The 20,705-nt window shown below is 46.4% G+C and overlaps 1 protein-coding gene across 1 annotated transcript in view; it reads left to right on the forward strand.

Moving 5' to 3' along the window:
* Nucleotides 1–20,180, forward strand: part of LOC130862005 (DNA fragmentation factor subunit beta-like) — a 46,979-nt gene extending 26,799 nt beyond the window's left edge. The window contains exons 2-4 of the mRNA XM_057751374.1: nucleotides 5,079–5,303; nucleotides 7,116–7,364; nucleotides 19,461–20,180. Of these exons, the coding sequence (XP_057607357.1) occupies nucleotides 5,079–5,303; nucleotides 7,116–7,364; nucleotides 19,461–20,180 (1,194 nt within the window). The remainder of the gene's footprint in view (nucleotides 1–5,078; nucleotides 5,304–7,115; nucleotides 7,365–19,460) is intronic.
* Nucleotides 20,181–20,705: the final 525 nt, after the last annotated feature.

Below are 20,705 nucleotides of genomic sequence, written 5' to 3' on the forward strand. Positions count from 1 at the left end.
CACCCCATCATGGCATGGCAGGCATGCCTGATATGGGTGTTGGGAACTAAATTTGTATCCTCTGCAAGATCTCTCAGCACTGAGCACTCTTTAGCCCTGACTTGTTGATGTCTTAACGTCTTGTATAGCTTGCTAGTGTTAAATTCTTTGAATACCCGAAGTTACTGTTGTCCCAGTGATGAAAATGGCCATTTCCTAGAGAATTTCTAAAGGGAAATGGGGGGGCTGTCTGTTCCCCAACGCTAGCATAGTCTGGTCCATACATGGAACAGGAAAAACATGTAGACCAGCACCATTTGGACCCGAGAAGTCTAAATGTATTGGAAAACCAAGCAGAGCAATGCAGTGAAGGATGAACAGATAGGGAACCCATTAGGGTGTGTCTCAGAAATCCAAGCGATCAATACTGGGGGAGGGGATCAATCTCACTCCATTAACAAGTAAGGCAAAGACCTGCGTCTCAGATCTTATGCAAACATTTACAACTTTTCAAACTCATAAAGGCTAAGATTGGAAGGAAATTTCTAGAACTTGATATAGGGAATCCTCCAGAGCTGCCTGCCCCCATCCCAGTCTAATGCCGAGTCAGGAAAACCAGCCAATTTTGTTAAAGTTTTGCTGCTCTTGCTATTTCCCCATTAGAACCATGCTCTGACCATTAAAAGAGAACATGAGGATATTAAAGAGAAAACTGCCTGGCTATAATTGCATTCTAGGTCCAAGGCTCTGTGAATGTCAGTGTTTGGAGGATGAGGAAAAGTTGAGAAAAAAAAGTTGAGAAATAACAGTCATTTTTAGGATGCTTGGCTTAGGCCAGTGCCATGAGACTCCTGGGATGAACCTCAGGTGGTAGGTGACAGAGCTGGACACTCTGCCTAAGAAAAAACTGCTCAGGGACACCTACATCCATGGGGAAGGGTCAGCAATAACTTCCTGTAGTCCATGCTCGATGGTGGGGCGGAACCTGGTACCACTTACATCTGGTTACCCAACCCTCAGCATGGATGAGCACAAACACCCTAACTTGTTGGTCACCAAGACAAACTTTGGGCAAGTCGTTTGTGTAGGCAGACCCAGCTGAGCCTCACTCTCGCTTACACATGAGCTTAAACAGGAGAAGCAGTTGGCTCCAAGTGACCACTTAACAGCCGGGTTTCTGGACCCAAGCCCTGTCACTTATCAACTAAAACAGGTCTTTCTATGACAGGACTTGGGACAGTCTCCTCATTGGTCTCCAGTCCCCAGCAGAACCTGCTCTCAGATCTGTAGACTGTTAATTTGCGCCTTTCCTGCTTTATTCTTTAGTAATCTATTTTTAAGCAGGAAAAAAAATCTTATGGAATTGACTAGACCTAGAATTAAATTCAAGTATTTTGTAATAGTTTTTAAAAACACGTGTTTAAAAGACAAGTATTTAAGGTTATGCATTTACCTCTGGGTATTTGATTTATTCTTTGACCCAGTAATTATGAAGCAGAGGATTTTAAATTAGCAGGGTGTGGGAAGTTATTTGAAATTGTGTAGGTTCTATTTTCTTCATGGAAATGTAATTTCTGCTTTTTGAGACTTGAGGTTCTTTGGCCTGGGATAGAATTGATTTTTATTTTTCATTGATGCTGAGAAAATTCATGGAGCCTGTAACAGGGTCTGAAGGTCAATGTCTAATTATCAGCTTACCATAAAGCTCAGATTTTCCTACTCTGAAACATGAGATGGGACGAGCCAAAGGAAAGGATCTCGACCTAGTAACTATATTTCGATATTTCCCATACTATTTCCCCATCCTTCTCCTAGATGACTGATTTAGAGTATTTAGTGTTAAGAACTTCTAAGCACCTGGTGACCAGAGGAAATGAAACAAGCCCACAGCAGTTAGAAGTCATGAGCTGGTCTAGAGAATGCTGCCAATCCCAGTGTGGCAAATTTAAGGAGATCTCTAGCAAGCCATTCATGTAAATCCACAGAGCAAACTGTACTACGTGAAGGATCACTTTCCATGTACCCAAACATCAGGCCACTTTGCCCTATCTGAGATGGTGGTTGCCACAGCAGCTGCACAACGAGTTTTGAAGATCCACGAGTTTTTGATACAGCTACTGTATCAGCAAAATAAAAGGAGCTATGGCTGCCACCACCTGTCTCCTTTAGGGGTGTCAGTAATCCTACCCACACCCTTGGGGCGTGACTTTGCTTTGGTGTTGGCAGGTTTATAATGGTATAAAAGTGAAATCTGTGGCAAGAATGAAAGTATAGACCAATAGATAGCCAGTAAGGTAGCCATCGAATTGGATATTTATTCCATCTATAATTGACTGGCAGAAGATGGAAGATAAACATTAAAATTTCACCTCAGATGGTCCAGGCTGCTGAAGGCATCCGCAGACATACCTGATGTCATGTGGTGTGACTGAAATAGGCAAAACACACCCAGGAGCAGCCTGGGCTACCTGAAGACACCCACAGGCCCACCTGGCACCTGTGGCATTGGGTGCCATTATGATGTGGACTGATGTTGGTGGCCTGCTTGTCACCTGGACCAGGGTGGTGACATCTGAACCTGTGGGCTTCTGCCTAGGGCCATGTCTGTATCTGGCCCTACTGCAGCTGGGGTCTGTGTTGATATCCATGACCTATGTTGCCACCAAAGCCATGGTGAGGCTGAAGGCATGGACCATCTCCTGAGGCCAGTCGGGGATCTGAGGGTCATGCTACAGCCACAGTCATACAGATCCGAGTGGCCAGCCTACACTGGCACAAGGTGCCATGGTGATTTTCAGACGTGGGCTGCCAATGGGGTCATGTCTGAGTCAGTGGCCCTACTGCACTCAGGGTTTATGTTGATGTCTGTGGTTTCTGATACCATCAAAGGCAATGCTGATGCCAGGGTTCTGGGCCGCTGCCAGGAGCCATACTGGCATCTTAGGGTCATATCACCATTGGAGCCATACCAATCTTGGTGGCCTGTCCTGTCATATGTGGCCATGATGATGTTCAGGCCCAAAGTGTGGCTGCTGAGCATGTCTAGACCCATGGTCTGACCACAGCTGGGGTCAGTGTTCATGTCCATAGCCCATGGTGCTATGAAAGGCCACATGGATACTCAGTCTAGACTACAACTTATGGCCATGTTGGCCCCCAAGGGCCTTGCTACCACTGGGGCCATACTATCTGAGTGGCATGCACTGTCATCTGGGGCCAAGGTGTCATCTGGGCCAGGGCTACTGCTGAGAGTCATGTCTGGGTCTGTGGTCCTACCATAGCTGGAGTTTATGTTGGGGTCCATGGCTCTTGATAACACCAAAAGTCACACAGATGCCTAGGGTCTAGGCCATATCCTGTGGCCATGTTGGTGTCCAAGGGCCATGAGGTCATGATGATCTGATTGGCCTGGCCTGTCATTTGGAGGCCATGGTGTCATCCAGGCCAAGACTGCTGCCTAGGGCCATGTCTGGGTCTGTGGCACTCCAGCAGAGAGAGTCTGTGTTGATGTCCATGGCTCCTGTTTCCATGGAGGGCTGTGTCTGGGATTTGGATAGCCACCTGAGACTATGTTGGCGTCCAAGACCTTGCTGCCTGGGTAGCCTGTGCTGCCACTTGGGTTGTGATGATGTCCATGCCCAAGTTGAGGCCAAGGGCCATGTTTGGTTCCGTGTTCCTGCTGCCGCTGAGTTTGTGATGATGCCCATGGCCCATGTTGCCACAGGGGCTCAAAGGAACCATGCACATTGAACTCTGAGGGCTAAGCTGAGCCGACCTTGTCCCTCACTGGGCCTGGGATGGCTGGCCCTGCCTCCCATGGAGAACTGACCCTATGGTATGGATCTGGGAGAACTGACTCTGCCCCTTGCCTGAGGGGGGCAGTCCCAGTGGCCCAGGCTGACCAGCTCAGCTACCAACCAGATCCACATCCCGGGCCCTGGGTTGGCCCACTCTAACATCTACGCTGTCCATATCTATGACCTGCTGGAGTACATGAAGGGACTGGTCCTACAACCCCAGGATTTCCATGAGTCAGGGCAACAGCAGGATCTGAGGAGTTTCAGCGAGGGTCCAGTGTGCTGTGCCAGAGACCTTGAACCAGACGCATGACTCACTACGATGAACATTTTGTGGGTGGGATTGATTGGCCAAAAGGGATATATTGTGTAACACACTACAACACGCAGGACCACTAGGATAAATGAAGAGGTGTTGGGAAGATTGAGGTGGGGTTTTGTGTGTTTTGTTTTTAATTGATTTGGTGGGGTTCTTTTGGAGGATGCTGCAGGGGGAAGGAGGAGCATATGGAGGGAGTAAGAGGTTACGTGGGATTGCAGTATGATGTCAAATTTCCAAAGAATCAATAAAGAATTATGTTAAATTTTTTTTAAAAGAAAGCACAAGAGGAAAAAATAATTTCACCTCATTTAAAAAGATATATGGCATCTCTTTTGGAGTATTCATCACAAAAAGGCAAGGTCAGTAGCAGACTTTCTCAGAACTATATGGACTTGCTGGATTAGGCCTTTTAGTTTTGGCAGGGAGTGCTGTCTGTTACACCCAAATTAACGGGATTCCCCAAAACCACAATGGAGTCGACACTTGTATTTATTCAAATTTAAGCTTGGATTCTCCATCTGTTCAACACAACGGTTGAGAGCAAAGAGTGCCAAGCTCAGTTGGGGTAGGGTAGGGTTGTTTATCATAGTAGAGGTTGGGATGAGGGGATTTCCAGAGTTCCAAGACCCTGATTGGCTGACATTTGCCTAGGGGTCTTAGCAAATGGGGAATAGGTGAGTCCTGGGCTATCTTATCTAATGGTTGGACCGTCAGATGTTCCCTTTAGATGTTGGCTTTCCCTGGGTGGTGTCTATTGTTCTTTTGGGAGGAAAAGACCGCACATGCGCCGAGGATACAGTGTCCTGCCGGACTACAATTCCCAGAAGCATTCAAGTGTTCCACGAAAAAGCCACGCATGCGCAGGGCATATTTCCCAGATGTACCTGGCTCCCTCTTAAAAACAGGGAACGCCATAACTCGTGCCCCTTTTTTTCTCTTCACCCCCGTCCCTCACTTGTCATCACCCCCCCCCATTAAAGTTTACCCACGTGGGACTGCCGTGCGTCTCCTGTTTCCTTTCCAACCCCCGGAAAACATTCTGGTGCTGTGACTCAAACCTCTTCATCCCGGTATTTTCACCTGAGGCCGCGGCTCTGGTTTGGCGCCACCTGGAGCTCGGGGGGCCTCCCGGGACAAGGTCAGGACCCACGACCTGCGACCGCCCCGACGTGTTCCACTTATCTGAATGCGGCCCCCTGCGATTCGTGAGTTTTCTCCCCTCGGTTAGCTTAACATCCCCTCTCACCTGGAGATTGTCCGGGTGAGCTCCCGGCTTTCTCTGGCGTGTCCTGGGGACGGGTGCTAACACTCACCCCCCGGCCTTCCACCCTCGGTTGGACCTGTGTCTTCACCCATGCCTGGAAGCTCAGAGCTTCCAGTTCTCACCTCTTTTTTCTGCTCTTTTCCTGTCCTCTCTGCCTACGGCTCACTACGGTGTGAGCACATCGGCCGCAACAGGCGGCCCCCCGGCCTGACTGCTTCCCTCCTGCCTGGGATTTTGTCTCTCGGAGGCTAGAGTCAATTCAGTCAGGCTATAACACTGCCCCCTGGACACTCGGAAGCCTGTGCCCAGGGCCTGCCAGTGTTCGTGGCATCTTTTGGTGCTTTTTGCGGGTGTTACCATGGTTCTAGCCATGGGTGCTAAGCCTTCAAAAACAGTTCCCTCGTCCTCTCCCCTAGGACAGCTTTTGGAAGCTCTTCAGCCTCACACCCTAATTCCTTCTGTTATCTACACTCATCCGGCTCTGCTAAAAAAAAATGGCCAAAATATGCGTTAGGCGGGAATTCCAAATGGCCTCCTCATGACTCCTTCGACCCCGATATTCTACGGGAGTTAGCTAACTATTGCCACCGTTCAGCTAAGTGGAAAGAAATGATGTATATAATGGCGTTCTTTTACATGGCCCTTAAAACTGACCCCTCCGCTGCCGCTCACTGTTCACCTGCCCACATGTTCTTAGCAATGCCATCCCTCCAGGAACCCTCTGCTCCTGCCATGGACCCCATGGACAAACCTCCACCCCCCCCCCGGCCTCGAGGGGCCACCCCATCCTGCTCTTCCCGGTCGAGCGATACCCCACCTATGCCTCCTTCCTCCAAAGTTTCTTCTAGGCACAGGAAGGACTCACCTGCATCTTCCCCTCATAACGCCTCTAAACATTCAACTTCTAGGTCTCCAGGAGTCCTGCGTATATCTTCCAGGTCACCTAACCGTTCTCCTTCTAGGTCCCCAAGAAAATCCCGTTCCAAATCTACAAGGGCCTCACCTAGCCCCTCCGACTCAGCTTCCCCCCATTCTTCCCACAGCAGGTCATGCAGGCAGTTGGAAGCTTCCCCCCACCCCCACCTCAGGTCACACAGGCAGCCGGAAGCTTCTTTGGACTTATCTTCCCCATCCCCCTCCCGCCCTACTCCGCCCCCTCGATCTTCCAAAGCCCCTCTGGGTTCCCCTTCCTCCCACCGCCTTGCACCTTCTTTCACCCCTCCGCTCACGCGCTCACGTTCCACTGCGGAGTCTAATCCTGGTCAAGCCAAGCCTGCTGCCATTCTGCCATTGTGGGAGGTGGCTGGTGCGGACGGGTTGATGAGAGTCCATGTCCCATTCGCCTTATCGGAACTTTCCCATATGTCTAAATTACTTGGCTCTTACACATCTAATCCCACCATTTTCATAAGAATTAATATATAACCCAATCGTACAACCTAACTTACCACGACATTTTAATGATCCTGTCTAATAACTTACTTCCCGAGGAGCACAGGCGGGTCTGGGAACAGGCCAGACAACATGCTGATGAAGTTCACCAAACTCTAGCTTCCCATCCCCCGGGGACAGAAGGCGGTCCCAGACGAAGAACCACACTGGGACTATAACACCCCAGGTGGGATCTTGGCCAGAGACCGGTTCTTAACTTGCCTCATGACAGGTCTCCGCAAGGCTGCTCTCAAACCGGTAAACTATTCTAAACTCACAGAAATTTTTCAGGACACTAAGGAAAATCCTTCTGCATTTCTAGAATGCCTTACTAAAGCTATGTTACAGTTCACAAACACGGATCCAGAATTCCGAGGGCAGACAGCTCCTGATGACCCACTTCTTCAACCAGTGCTACTCAGACATCAAGACCAAGCTCAGACGTTTGGAGAATGGTCCCCTAACCCCACAGGGACAGGTCCTGGAGGCAGCTTTCAAAGTATACCACGCGAGGAATGACAAGGCTCGTAATCACTGCCACGTGATAACCGCACCTGCCCGGCCAGCCAAGGTGACAGATTCGACCCGTCCTGTTCGTGTCCCCCCCCCCCCGCCTTCCGGGGTGTGTGAGCCACCAGGCCTGTGCTTCAAGTGTGGTAAGGCAGGTCACTGGGCCCGGGGATGCCCTAACCCTCATCGTAGCCCAAGGGGCCCCTGCCCAAGGTGTCACAGGGAAGGTCACTGGTTCGTTGACTGTCCTCGTGCGTTTGATGACGTGGGGGCAACGGGCCCAGATTCCCAGGTTGACCTATTGGGCTTGGCCCTGGAAGACTGAAGGTTTCCGGGTTCCTCCATTAACAACCCGACTGCCATGCCCATCTGCAACCAGGAGCCACGGGTACTTCTCACTGTGTTGGGACGGCTAATCTCGTTTCTCTTGGACACCGGAGCAACATACTTGGATCCAAGGGAATTCTGGTGGCCAACTTCTCCTTCAAATTCCCCTATTGTTGGTGTAGGGGGGACAGCCTTATTTACCTCACCAGACTCCGCCTCTCAATTGTGTGTTTAGAGGTATTTTTCTCACTCATTCATTCCTAGTTTTACCAACCTGCCCAGTCCCACTTTTGGGAAGAGATCTTCTAACCAAGTTGGGAGCCTCCATTTCTTTCGCGCCCCCCACTCGCTTTATTCCAGATTCAGTGACGCAGCTGCTTCTTCTCCTGGCCCCACGATCTTCTGATACTAACACACTCTTTCCTCTTCCAGCCTCCCAAGTGGACCCTCTCGTGTGGGACACCCAAAATCCCGCCGTCGCTAAACACCATTCCCCTGTTGTTATTCAGTTAAAAAAACCCACCAAGTATATCACCCAAGCTCAATACCCCCTCTCTTCCCAAAGCCTCAGAGGACTAAAACCCATAATTTCTGACCTTCTAAGGAAGGAGCTGCTCTGCCCCACCTCTTCTCCCTTTAACACCCCTATACTGGCTGTCAAAAAATCTAATGGGACTTATCGTCTGGTTCAGGACCTCCGGCTTATTAATTCTGCTGTTGTTCCTTTACACCCAGTTGTCCCTAATCCCCTCACCCATCCCTTCAGGAACCTCCCACTTCTCAGTTTTAGACCTCAAGGATGCCTTTTTCTCTATTCCTCTCAGTCCTCAATCTCAAAACATCTTTGCCTTCACCTGGACAGATCCTGATACTAATTTCTCCACACAACTAATCTGGACCGTTCTCCCTCAGGGATTCCAGGACAGCCCACACCTCTTTGGCCAAGCCCTGGCCTCTGATCAGCTCTCACTGTCCCTCCACTAAATCAAAACTGGTACTCTATGTCGACGACATCCTGCTGTGTAGCCCATCTTTGGAGACCAGCAGAACTGATACTGCCGCCTTACTAAATTTCTTACCCAAAAAGGGCTATAGAGTCTCACCTTCTAAGGCTCAATTATTCACCACTGAGGTAACGTATTTGGGGTTAACCATAACCCCAACCCAAAAGGCTATCTATCACTCTGGACAGAAAAAAAACTAATTCAATCTCTTACAGTTCCTTCCACCAAAGAAGAGGTTTTATCATTCCTGGGAGTGGCTGGTTTCCTGCGTTCCTGGATCCCCTCCTTCTCCCTCCTTGCCTGCCTCCTATATGAAGCAGCTCTCCACTCTCTGCATGAGCCCCTTCTCCATCCCATCACCAAACCTTTCTGGAGACTCCAACAGGCCCTTACCCAAGCCCCAGCTCTCCATCTTCCAGATTTAACCTTCCCTTTTTCTCTTTACGTAGCAGAAAAGGAGGGCTATGCTCTGGGGGTCTTAGGTCATCAACTGGGACCCTCTGCACCTGTAGCTTACCTGTCAAAGATGGACCTCACCACTCAGGGCTGGGCACCCTGCATACATGCTTTGGCGGCTGCTGAACTTCTTATTCGTGAGTCAAAGAAACTAACCTTCGGAGCACCCACTACAGTCTTCTCTCATCATAACCTGTCCAACCTCTTAACTTACAAAGGCCTACAGACCCTACCCCCTTCTCGAGTTCTTTCCCTTCAGGTGGCACTGGTGGAAGATGCCAGCCTTACATTTCAATGTTGCCCACCCCTTAATATTTCAAATCTTCTACCTCAACCTAATGTTAATGATTCCCCATCCCACTCCTGCATTGAGGTCCTAGAGGACCTACTGCCTCACCCCTCACATATACAGGAGGGCAGGCTGTCCCAGGCTACTTATACCTGGTACACAGATAGCCGCTCCTTTCTATGTGACGGGACTCGCAGAGCAGGTTACGCCATAGTATGACACGGAGATAGTTGAGGCAAAGGCACTCCCTGCTCATACTACTAACCAGCAGGCTGAGTTGATAGCTCTCACCTGTGCCTTTCTGTTAGCCAAAGGACAATCTTTAAATGTTTACACAGATTCTAAATATGAGTTTCATATCCTGCTGTCTCACGCGGCTATCTGGAAGGAGCGCGGACTTCTCACGACAAAGGGAGGATTACTAACTCAGAGCATATTATGGACCTGCTAAAAGCTTCCCATCTCCCTAAAGCTATAGGAATTTTCACTGTTGGTCTCAGTCTGACAGTTCTATTGTCTCCAAGGGAAATAATTGGGCTGACACAGCGGCTAAGACAGCAGCACTCCAGAGCCCAGGTCTGCCTCAGCTACCTCAGGGAGTACTCACAGCACAGCCCACAGCCTCACAGACACCTCCTGACACCCAACAGATCCTTTCTTACCTACACCAGGTTTTCCATCCCAATGAAAAAGCTCTACTTCATTTTGTCAGGACACATAGCAAACCCATGCCTGAGGATATCAGGTTCCTAAAAGCTACCACTGCCTCCCGTCAGATCTGCCAAAAGTTAGATCCCAGGACTAAATATCGTAGCTTTCCTTTCCCTACCCACCAGGCCAGGGGCTCCCTTCTGGGAACTGACTGGCAGCTGGATTTTACTCATATGCCCACAGTCAAGAAAATTTCCACATACCGTACCACCCTCAGTCTTCAGGTAAGGTAGAATGGACTAACCGCTCTTTAAAGGATGCCCTCGTTAAAATGTCACAGGAACTTCACCTCGACTGGGTAAGGCTTCTGCCTCTGGCTCTTCTCAGGCTTCGGGCTCTCCCAAAGGGCCCCCTTTTCATTTCACCCTTCGAACTCATGTATGGGTGGCCGGTTTTAACCCCCGGCCTCTCATCGGGAACCTCTCCCCTTCCCGATCACCTGCTCACTCCCCTCCTTTTCCACCTACGCTCGCTACTGTGGGACTTCACAGATTACTCATTACCTCAACCATGTGCTAACACATGTCCACCGGCTGGTTAAAATAGGAGATAAGGTATTATTCTCACCTCCAGGCCAACGTCCCTCACCCCTTTCCCCTAAATGGCAGGGTCCCCTCAGAGTAATTCTTCTAACTCCCACAGCTGCCAAGCTCGAGGGAATTCCTCACTGGATTCACCTGTCACATCTGAAACCGTTCATCCCCACAGCTCAAGACAATCCTCCTTACACGGTAACTCAGACGGGACCTTGTTCTCTTAAGTTCCAAAGGATACCAGGTTCCGAGTCACGGCACCAGAATGTTGTTTTTTTCTGCGGGGTTGGAAAGGAAACACGAGACACATGGCGGTCCCACGTGGGTAAACTTTAATGGGGGGGTGACAAGTGAGGGATGGGGGTGAAGAAAAAAAGGGGCACGAGTTATGGCATTCCCCGTTTTTAAGGGGGAGCCAGGTGTGTCAGGGAAATATGCCCTGCACATGCATGGCTTTTTCGTTGAACACTTGAATGCTTCTGGGAATTGTAGTCCGGCGGGACGCTGTATCCTCTGCGCATGTGCGGTCTTTTCCTCCCAAAAGAACAGTGTCAGCTCATGGAACCTGGTGCTGCTGCCTGCCATGGCAGCTGTGTGACCAGGCTACCCTGGGCCCCACATGGCCTAGGCTGTTAATGTTAGAATCCTGTCCCTTTAAGAGACAAGCCTCCCCAACTCCCAATCTCCCCCTCCCCAATGAAGCAAGCCGATCTCGCACTTCCATCCTTCTGAAGAGGCAGCCTCTGCTTCTCCCTTCCCCCTCTTCCTCTTTACTCTATCCCTCTTTTCTTTCTCTTTTCCCTGCATAACCACCTTACCCTTAAAACCTTCAATACCCACTAAATAAACTCTACCCAAGCTCTATCTACATGGTGCACTTGTCTCCTACGTGCTGCGGCCCGGGTTACCAGCTCCATAAATCATAACATTGGTGCCGGCCTCAGCCAGACTCTCTCCAGTTTCCTCTCTACTTCATGTAGAGAAGAATGTGTGAATGGTGTGGTCACATGGATGTGATTTGTTTTAAATGCATGTTCTATGCATACTATATGTCTTGTTATTTCTGATTAAAATCCCCACCGTTTCTCCATGCTTTTTACCATGTGACCTTACCACCACTTCATTAGAGGCAACTGCCGCCATTTTGTTTGAGCTTAAATTAGGGAGGAGCCACAGACTCAAAGTTCTGCCCCTAGCCAAATGGTGCTGAAAGAAGATTCCCACCATGACCTGCCAACAGGTTCACCTTGGCAGAGGTGCTTAGGTGTCCATTACATGCAGAGACCCACCTCTAATCTACTTAACAAAAGCTATCCTACAGTCTTTTCTGTAAACTATTCTCTACTATTGTCACTTTTACTGTTAAGCTTCTATTGCAAACAGTTTTCTTCTTTGTCCTTAACAAGCATAAATCTCACTGGTTAAAACTCAGTACAGTTCAGCTTAGACCCAGACCTTAAGCAGATCCTATATTTTAGTCACACATTTCTCTAAAGGAAACTCAGGATTCTACTAAAGCTAAGTGTATTTAAGAAAATGTGCTTATTCCAGAATACAACATGTGGTTTTTAGAAAAACACTCAGGATACTACTAACAATGCTTTGTACAGTTGAAAGAAACTTGCTTCTCTTTATAGAGAAGCACATGTGTAGTTTTGAAGAAATCTAACAGTGCATAGAAAATTAAAAAGTCTTTCACAGAAAGCATTGTGTGTTGCTATAAAGGAAACTCAGGGTTCTAAAAAGAAGCTAAGTACATTTTCATGAAAACGTGTTTATTATCCCAGAATTCAACATGTGGTTTTTAGAACACTCACGATTGCCAGAGATGACAAAGCATAGCCCCTCCCCCCCATGTGTGGTTCCTGGGATGCAGGAAGCAATTCCCTCCAGGCAACCTAGTGGGAGCTAAACAAGCATGTTACTTGAGGGCCAAGGAGAAAGCACCTACATGGCCTGAGGACCACTTCTGTGGCCTCGGCATATACATTTAGCAATGTTACACATGATTCTGTAATTCTGGTATAGGAATTCTACCGGTGTACTTGTTCTTCAAAAGTCCTTTAGTAGAATCCCAAGTTTCCTTTACAGAAATGCATGGTGCTTTCTGTGAAAGAGGCACATTTCTTTTAATTTTTCTATGCACTGGAAACTGGGAAAATGTCATAATGATGTTTCAAAGAATCTTTATACTTCTTGTGAACTGCTTTGCACAGATAATGATTAACCTGTGGCAAGAAAAAAAGAATTGGATTGGTCTGGGATATCAAAGGGAATAGGCAGGAACCTGGAACCTCTGTGGGTCTAAGCGTGAGTCTGGGACCTCAGAGAGTAAGCCTGAGCCAAGTTCTCTGCAGTTCTGGGTGCAGCTGAGCCTGGGAACTCTGAGGCAGTAGACCAGAGCCAGAGACCTTTGCAGGACCAACTTCAAGTCAGGGATTCTTCAGGAGGGAACCAGAATTTACAGAAACAGATCAAAGCCAATAACCTAGGCCAAAGTAGGCCTGAGGTAAGGAACACCTTGGGCAGCAAATTCCACAGGAGTGGGACTGAACCAGCTACCTAGGACAGAAGGCTCAAGGAAGCAAGCTCCACTGGGAGCAGACGCCAGGAACAAATTCAGTCCCAGGATCCAACCCAGTCCCAGGACACTGGCGGATCAAGACTGAGCCAGTGACCAGATACAGACTCAGCGATCTGTATTGGAACAGGTACAGGGGAGTAACCACTGAGCCAGTGAGCCAGAGCCCACTGAGGGTCCAGACGTGAATCTGGAACCTTCAAGGGAATAAACCTAAGCCAGAACCCTAATGGGTCTGAGCCTGAGTCTAGGACCTCCCAGGAACTAAAGCCTGAGTCAGGACCTTGGTCAGTCTGGGCGTGAGTGAATCTGGGACCTCCAAGGGAATAGGCAGGAACCAGAGATCCCTGTGGAGCCAGGCATGAGTTGGGACCTCAGAGGGTATAGGCCTGAACCAGGACCTCTGGGTCCAGACATTGGACTGGGATATCAAAGGGAATGGGCAGAAACCTGGAACCTCTGCGGGTCTGATGTGAGTCTGGGAACTCTGAGGCAGTAGACTAGAGTCAGACCTTTGCAGGACCAACTCCAAGCCAGGACTTCTGCAGGATTTACAGAAACAGGGCAGAGCCCATAACCTAGGCCAAAGTATGCCTGAGAGCACAAACTCCAAGGGAGCAGAGCAAAGCACAGGAGCGCTGAGCTATCTCCAGGAACATGGAGTAACCAATGTGATAACTAGAACTGTGGTACTGACTGTACTACAAGAAATAATCTGACCTTTAAATTCATTGGCACCTAGATTATTCAACAAAATCTCAGACAGTCCCAAGCACTAACCCTAACACTTAACCCCTAACCAACCTGAAGAGATGATTAGAAAAGGTAAGAACACATGCAACACCACAAAGAGCAACACAACACCAGTAAAACCTAAAGACCCTACAACAGTAAGACATGAACAACCAAATATGGATTAAGCAGAAGAAAATGACCTAAAAATAACTTCAAGAGAATGTTTGAAACCCTTGAAGAGGAAATAAGAAATTCCCTTAAAAAATAGAAGACAAACAAAAAATTGGAAGACATCAGCAAATAACTTAAGGAAAACCAAGAAAAAGAAAACAAACTATTCAGGACTTAAAAACTAAAATGGAGGCAATAAATAAAACATAAGCTGAGGGAATTATAGAAACAAATGAGAAAATGATTAGGAACCATAGACACAAGCATGGACAGCAGAATATAAGAGATGGAAGAGAGGATCTCAAGTGTTGAAGATACAATAGAGGAAACAGACTCAGTTAAAGAAAACATTAAACCTAACAAAAGCTTAACCCAAAATATCCAAGAAATATGGAACACCATGAAAAGGATAAAACTAAGAATAGGTATAGAAAAAGTTCAACTCAAAAGCACAGAATATATTTAACAATCTCATAGAAGAAAACTTTTGAAACCTAAAGATATGCCTATGAAGATACAAGAAGCTTATGGAACACCAAATAGACTGGATTCAAAAAGAAAGTCCTCTTGCCACATAATATCAAAACACTAAACACACAGAGTAAAGAATGAATATTAAGAGCTGTAAAGGAAAAAGGCCAAGTAACATATAAAGGTAGACCTGTCAGAACTACACCTGACTTTTCACTAGAGACAATGAAAGCCAGAAGGTCATGGTCAAGCATTATGCAGACACTAACAGACCATGGATACCACCCCAGACTACTATACCCAGAAAAAATTGTCAATCACCATAGGACAAAACAAAATATTCCATGACAAATCTAATTTCACCAGTACCTAGCCACAAACCCAGCCCTACACAAAATACTAGAAGGAAAACTCCAACCCAAGGAAGATGACTATACCAACAAAAACACAATTGATGATCTCATAACAGCGAATCCCAAAGGACACAAATTAACATCGCCAACAATGAAAACTAAATTAACAGAAGACAGAAATCACTGGTTATTAATATCCCTTAATGTGAATGGACTCAACTCACCTATAAAAAAGCACAGGCTAACAGATTGGATACAAAAACAGAATCCATCCTTCTGCATATAAGAAACACATCAACGTCAAAGACAGACATTGTCTCGGAGTAAAGGGTTGGGGAAAAATATACTAATCAAATGGACTTAAGAAACAAGTGGGTGACTTATGTAAAAGAAACATTACTAAAACTCAAGGCAGTCAAACCACACACACTAATAGTAGATGTCAACACTCCTCTCTCACCAATGGACAGGTCAATCAGACAGAAACCTAACAGAAATAAGAGGATTAAGGGAGGTAATGAATCAAATGGACTTAACAGACATCTATAGAACATTCCACCCAAATAGGAAAGAATATACCTTCTTCTCTGCAGCTCATGGAACCTTCTCGAAAATTGACCACATACTCGGTAACAAAGGAAACTTACACAGTTACAAAAATATATTAGTAACCACCTGTGTCTTATCAGATCACCATGGATTAAAGTTAGAATTCAACAACAATGCTACCCCCAGAAAGCCTACGAATTCATGGAAACTGGACAGTCAACTACTGAACCACACCTGGATCAAGGAAGAAATAAAATTAAAGTCTTTCTTGAATTCAATGAAAATAAAGACTTAACATACTCAAACCTATGGGACACTATGAAAGCAGTGCTAAGAGGAAAGTTCATAGCACTAAGTGCCCACTTAAAGAAAACGGAGAAAGCACACATTGGAGACTTAATAGCCCACCTGAAAGCTCTAGAAAAGTAGACTCACCTAGGAGAAGTAGAAGACTGGAAATAATCAAACTGAGGGCTGAAATCAACAAAATAGAAACACAGAAAACAATCCAAAGAATCAATGAAACAAAAAGCTGGTTCTTGGAGAAAATCAATAAGATTGATAAACCCCTATCCAAACTAATCAAACGGCAGAGAGAGAATACGCAAATTAACAAGATCAGAAATGAAAAGGGAGACATAACCAGACACAGGAAATTCAGAGAATCATTAGATCTTACTACAAAAGCCTATATGCCACAAAATTGGAAAATGTAAAAGAAATGGACACTTTTTTAGATAAGTACCATATACCAAAGTTAAACCAGGACCAGGTGAACAATCTAAATAGACCTGTTAGTCGCGAAGAATTAGAAGTTGTTACAAAAAAAAAAAAAAAACCTTCCTGCCAAAAAAAGCCCAGGTCCAGACGGCTTCAATGCAGAATTCTACCAGAACTTCCAAGAAGACCTAATAACTATACTCCTTAATGTATTTCACAATATAGAAACAGAAGAGTCATTGCCAAATTCCTTTTATGAAGCTACAGTAACTCTGATACCAAAACCACACAAAGACTCAACCAAGAAAGAATTACAGGCCAATCTCACTCATGAACATCGATGCGAAAATCCTCAATAAAATACTGGCAAACCAAATCCAAGAACACATTAGAAAAATTATCCATTATGATCAAGTAGGCTTCATCCCAGGGATGCAGGGCTGGTTCAACATATGCAAATCTATCAATGTAATCCATCATATAAGTAAACTGAAAGAAAACCATATGATCGTTTCATTAGATGCTGAAAAAGCATTTGACAAAATTCAACATCCCTTTATGATAAAGGTCTTAGAGAGATTAGGGATACAAGGGTCATACCTAACTATAATAAAAGCTATTTATAGCAAGCCGACATCTAACATAAAATTAAATGGAGAGAAACTCAAAGCCATCCCACTAAAATCAGGAACACAAGGCTGTCCACTCTCTCCATACCTCAATATAGCGCTTGAAGTTCTAGCAATAGCAATAAGACAACATAAGGGGATCAAAGGGATTCAAATTGGAAAGGAAGAAGTTAAACTTTCATTATTTGCAGATGATATGATAGTATACATAAGCGACCCCAAAAACTCCAAAGAACTTCTACAGCTGATAAACACCACCTTTAGTAGCGTGGCAGGATACAAGATCAATTCCAAAAAATCAGTTGCCCTCCTATACACAAACGATAAGGAAGTAGAGAGGGAAATCAGAAGCATCACCTTTCATGATAGCCACAAATAGCATAAAATATCTTGGGGTAACTCTGACCAAGGAAGTGAAGGATCTATTTGACAAGAACTTTAAGTCTTTGAAGAAAGAAATTGAGGAGGATACCAGAAAATGGAAGGATCTCCCTTGCTCTTGGATTGGGAGGATCAACATAGTAAAAATGGCAATTCTACCAAGGGTAATTTATAGATTCAATGCAATCCCCATTAAAATCCCATCAAAATTCTTCAGATCTTGAAAGGACATTAATCAACTTTATATGGAAACACAAAAAACCCAGGATAGCCAAAACAATCTTATACAATAAAGGAACATCTGGAGGCATTACCATCCCTGACTTCAAACTCTATTACAGAGCTTCAGTATTGAAAACAGCTTGTTATTGGCATAAAAACAGAAATCGATCAATGGAATCGAGTAGAAGACCCCGATTTTAACCCACAAACCTATGAACACCTGATTTGATAAAGGAGCTAAAAGTATTCAATGGAAGAAAGCATCTTCAACAAATGGTGCTGGCACAACTGGATGTCAACCTGTAGAAGAATCAAAATAGATCCATATCTATCACCATGCACAAAACTCAAGTCCAAATGGATCAAAGACCTCAATATCAGTCTGAACACACTGAACCTGATAGAAGAAAAAGTGGGAAGTACTCTACAACATATGGGCACAGGAGATCACTTCCTACGTATATCCCCAGCAGCACAGACATTAAGGGCAACATTGAATAAATGGGACCTCCTGAAACTGAGAAGCTTCTGTAAAGCAAAGGACACTGTCACTAAGACAAAAAGGCAACCCACTGACTGGGAGAAGATCTTCACCAACCCTGCAACAGACAAAGGTCTGATCTCCAAAATATATAAAGAACAAGAAACTAGACTTTAAATAGCTAATTAACCCAATTTAAAAATGGGGCACTGCTCCAGTGTGGGTCTCTGGCTCTATCTCCATCCATCGCTAGATGAAGGTTCTATGGCGATATGCAAGATATTCATCAGTATGATTATAGGATAGGTTCATTTCAGGTTCCCTATCCTCAGGTGCCCCAATGAACTAACTGGGGACATTGCCCTGGGCATCTGGTAGCCATTCCAAGTTCAAGTCTCTTGCCACCCCTTAGGTGGCTCCCTTACCTAAGGTATGAGTTTCCCTGCTCCCCTATCCAACCTTCCTTTATCCCCAATCACCCCGATTCCCCCAGTTCCCCTCATCCTCTCCTTCACACTTTTCTCTGAGGAGCAGAAGGAGAGAGAACATGAACAAGGAAGTCAGGACCATGAGGGGTGCACCCAACCACTGAGACAGTGGGGCCGATCTATTGGGAGCTCACCAAGGTCAGCTGGACTGCTACTGAAAAAACATGGGATAAAACCGGACTCTCGGAATGTGGCGGACAATGAGAGCTGACTAGAGGCCAAGGAGAATGGCACAGGAACTTTCAACTGGCGATAGATCAAGAGAGAGACAGAGACCCAAATTGGAGCAACGGTCTGAGCTCTTAAGGTCCAAATGAGGAGCAGAAGGAGAAAGAACATGAGCAAGGAAATCAGGACCACGAGGCGTGCACCCACCCACTGTGACAGTGGAACTGATCTATTGGGAGCTCTTCAAGGCCAGCTGGACTGGGACTGAATAAGCATGGGTTGAAACTGGACTCTCTGAACATGGCGGACAATGAAGGCTGATGAGAAGCCAAGGACAATGGCACTAGGTTTCGATCCTAATACATGAACTGGCTTGGTGGGAGCTTAGCCTGTTTTGATGCTCACCTTCCTGGGCCTGGATGGAAGTGGGAGGACCTTGGTCTTCCTGTAGGGCAGGGAATTTGGACTGCTCTTCAGTATCGAGAGGGAGGGGGAATGGACTGGGGGGAGGAGAAGAGGAGTGGGGATGGGGGAGGGGAGTGGGGGGAGGGGGCAATGTGTGGGAGGAGGGGAGGGAAATGGGAAACGGGGAGCAGTTGGAAATTTTAATTAAAAAAGAATAAAAAAAATAAAAAAAATAAAAATGGGGCACTGAATTCTCAACAGAAGTAATTCAAATGGCCAAAAGACACTTAAGGTCATGCTCAACCTCCTTCGCCACAAGAGAAATGCAAATTAAAACAACTTTGAGATACCATCTTACACCTGTCAGAATGTCTAAAATCAAAAACACCAATAAAAGCCTTTGCTGGAGAGGTTGTGGAGGAAGGGGCACACTCATCCATTGCTGGTGCGAATGCAAACTTGTGCAACCACTTTGGAAATCAGTGTGGCAAAGACCCACTGGTGCGGAAGCTGCTGGTTGACATTCTGCAGAATATCAACCATAAAATCTCTGCAGAAACCCGGGAGGAAGACCCTCTTTGGTTTGAAGGTTTGCCATCTCGGTTCAGGAGTAAATCAGGCTACCTGAGATCTTGTTGTAAGAAGAGGATCCAGGGATATATTAAAGAGGTGCATGCTCATGCCTCTGTGATGAACACAGTGGCTCAAAAAGAATTAAAACGAGTTCTCACCTCTATGTGCCGAAAACTCAAGTCAAAGAAGTATAACAGCAGCTATTTCGACAGAAATGCAAAGGCCAGTGACCGGCTCTGCAATTCGGAAGGCTGGTTCACCTGTCAGGGCCCCTTTGACCTGGAGATGTGTCTGGGCCCCTTTGACCTGGAGATGTGTCTTTACAAGCATTACATAAACCCCTATAGCAACAGGGAGATCCGGCTCCTCTTCAGCACCTGGAACCTGGATCATATAATAGAGAGGCGAACTGTGGTGCTTACACTTCTGAAGGCAGTTCAGCAAAGGAAGAAGATAAACTGTCCATATTTCTACAATTTGCTCTTTACGTCTGATAACCTGAAGCTGGTGCACATTGCTTGCCATAAGAAGACAATGCACAAGCTTCAGTGTGACCATAATAAGATCTACCGGCCCTTGGCAGGATCCAAGAAGAAGCAGTCTGCTAGCCGCAGACACGAGGACCTCTGAGGTCAGGTGGAAGCTAGTCCAAGTCCAAGGCAAGGACAGGATTGCAGTTGCTGATCACTCACTCACTACTTGTTCTTCTCCGGTGGTAGAGGGAGGTTCCAGTCTGCAGGGGGCCTCTGCCTCAAGGCCCATACCAGGGTGTGCTGAGCAGCCTGGACCCGTGCTTGCTCACTCTCACAGAGGGATTGCGCCACCACCACCCGGCTTGTTCTGTTTGTCTCATGGTAGCGACAGCCACGAGTATCACCACCTACTTCCACCATATGGTTATTGATCTAAAGACTGTCCTTAGTCTTTAGATCTAAAGACTGTCCTTAGTCTTTAGATCTAAAGACTGTCCTTAGTCTTTAGATCTAAAGACTGTCCTTAGTCTTTAGATCTAAAGACTGTCTTTAGTCTTTAGATCTTAGTCTTTAGATAACCATAGCGCCCGGCACCGCTGGGGACCCGCCAGAGCTTGCTGCTCAGTGAGCCGGGTGGGGGGAACCCCAACGTTTTAGGAATAAGAATTGGTTTCTAGCCATA

The sequence above is a fragment of the Chionomys nivalis genome, chromosome 19, assembly GCF_950005125.1.
Source record: "Chionomys nivalis chromosome 19, mChiNiv1.1, whole genome shotgun sequence".
NCBI lineage: Eukaryota > Metazoa > Chordata > Mammalia > Rodentia > Cricetidae > Chionomys > Chionomys nivalis.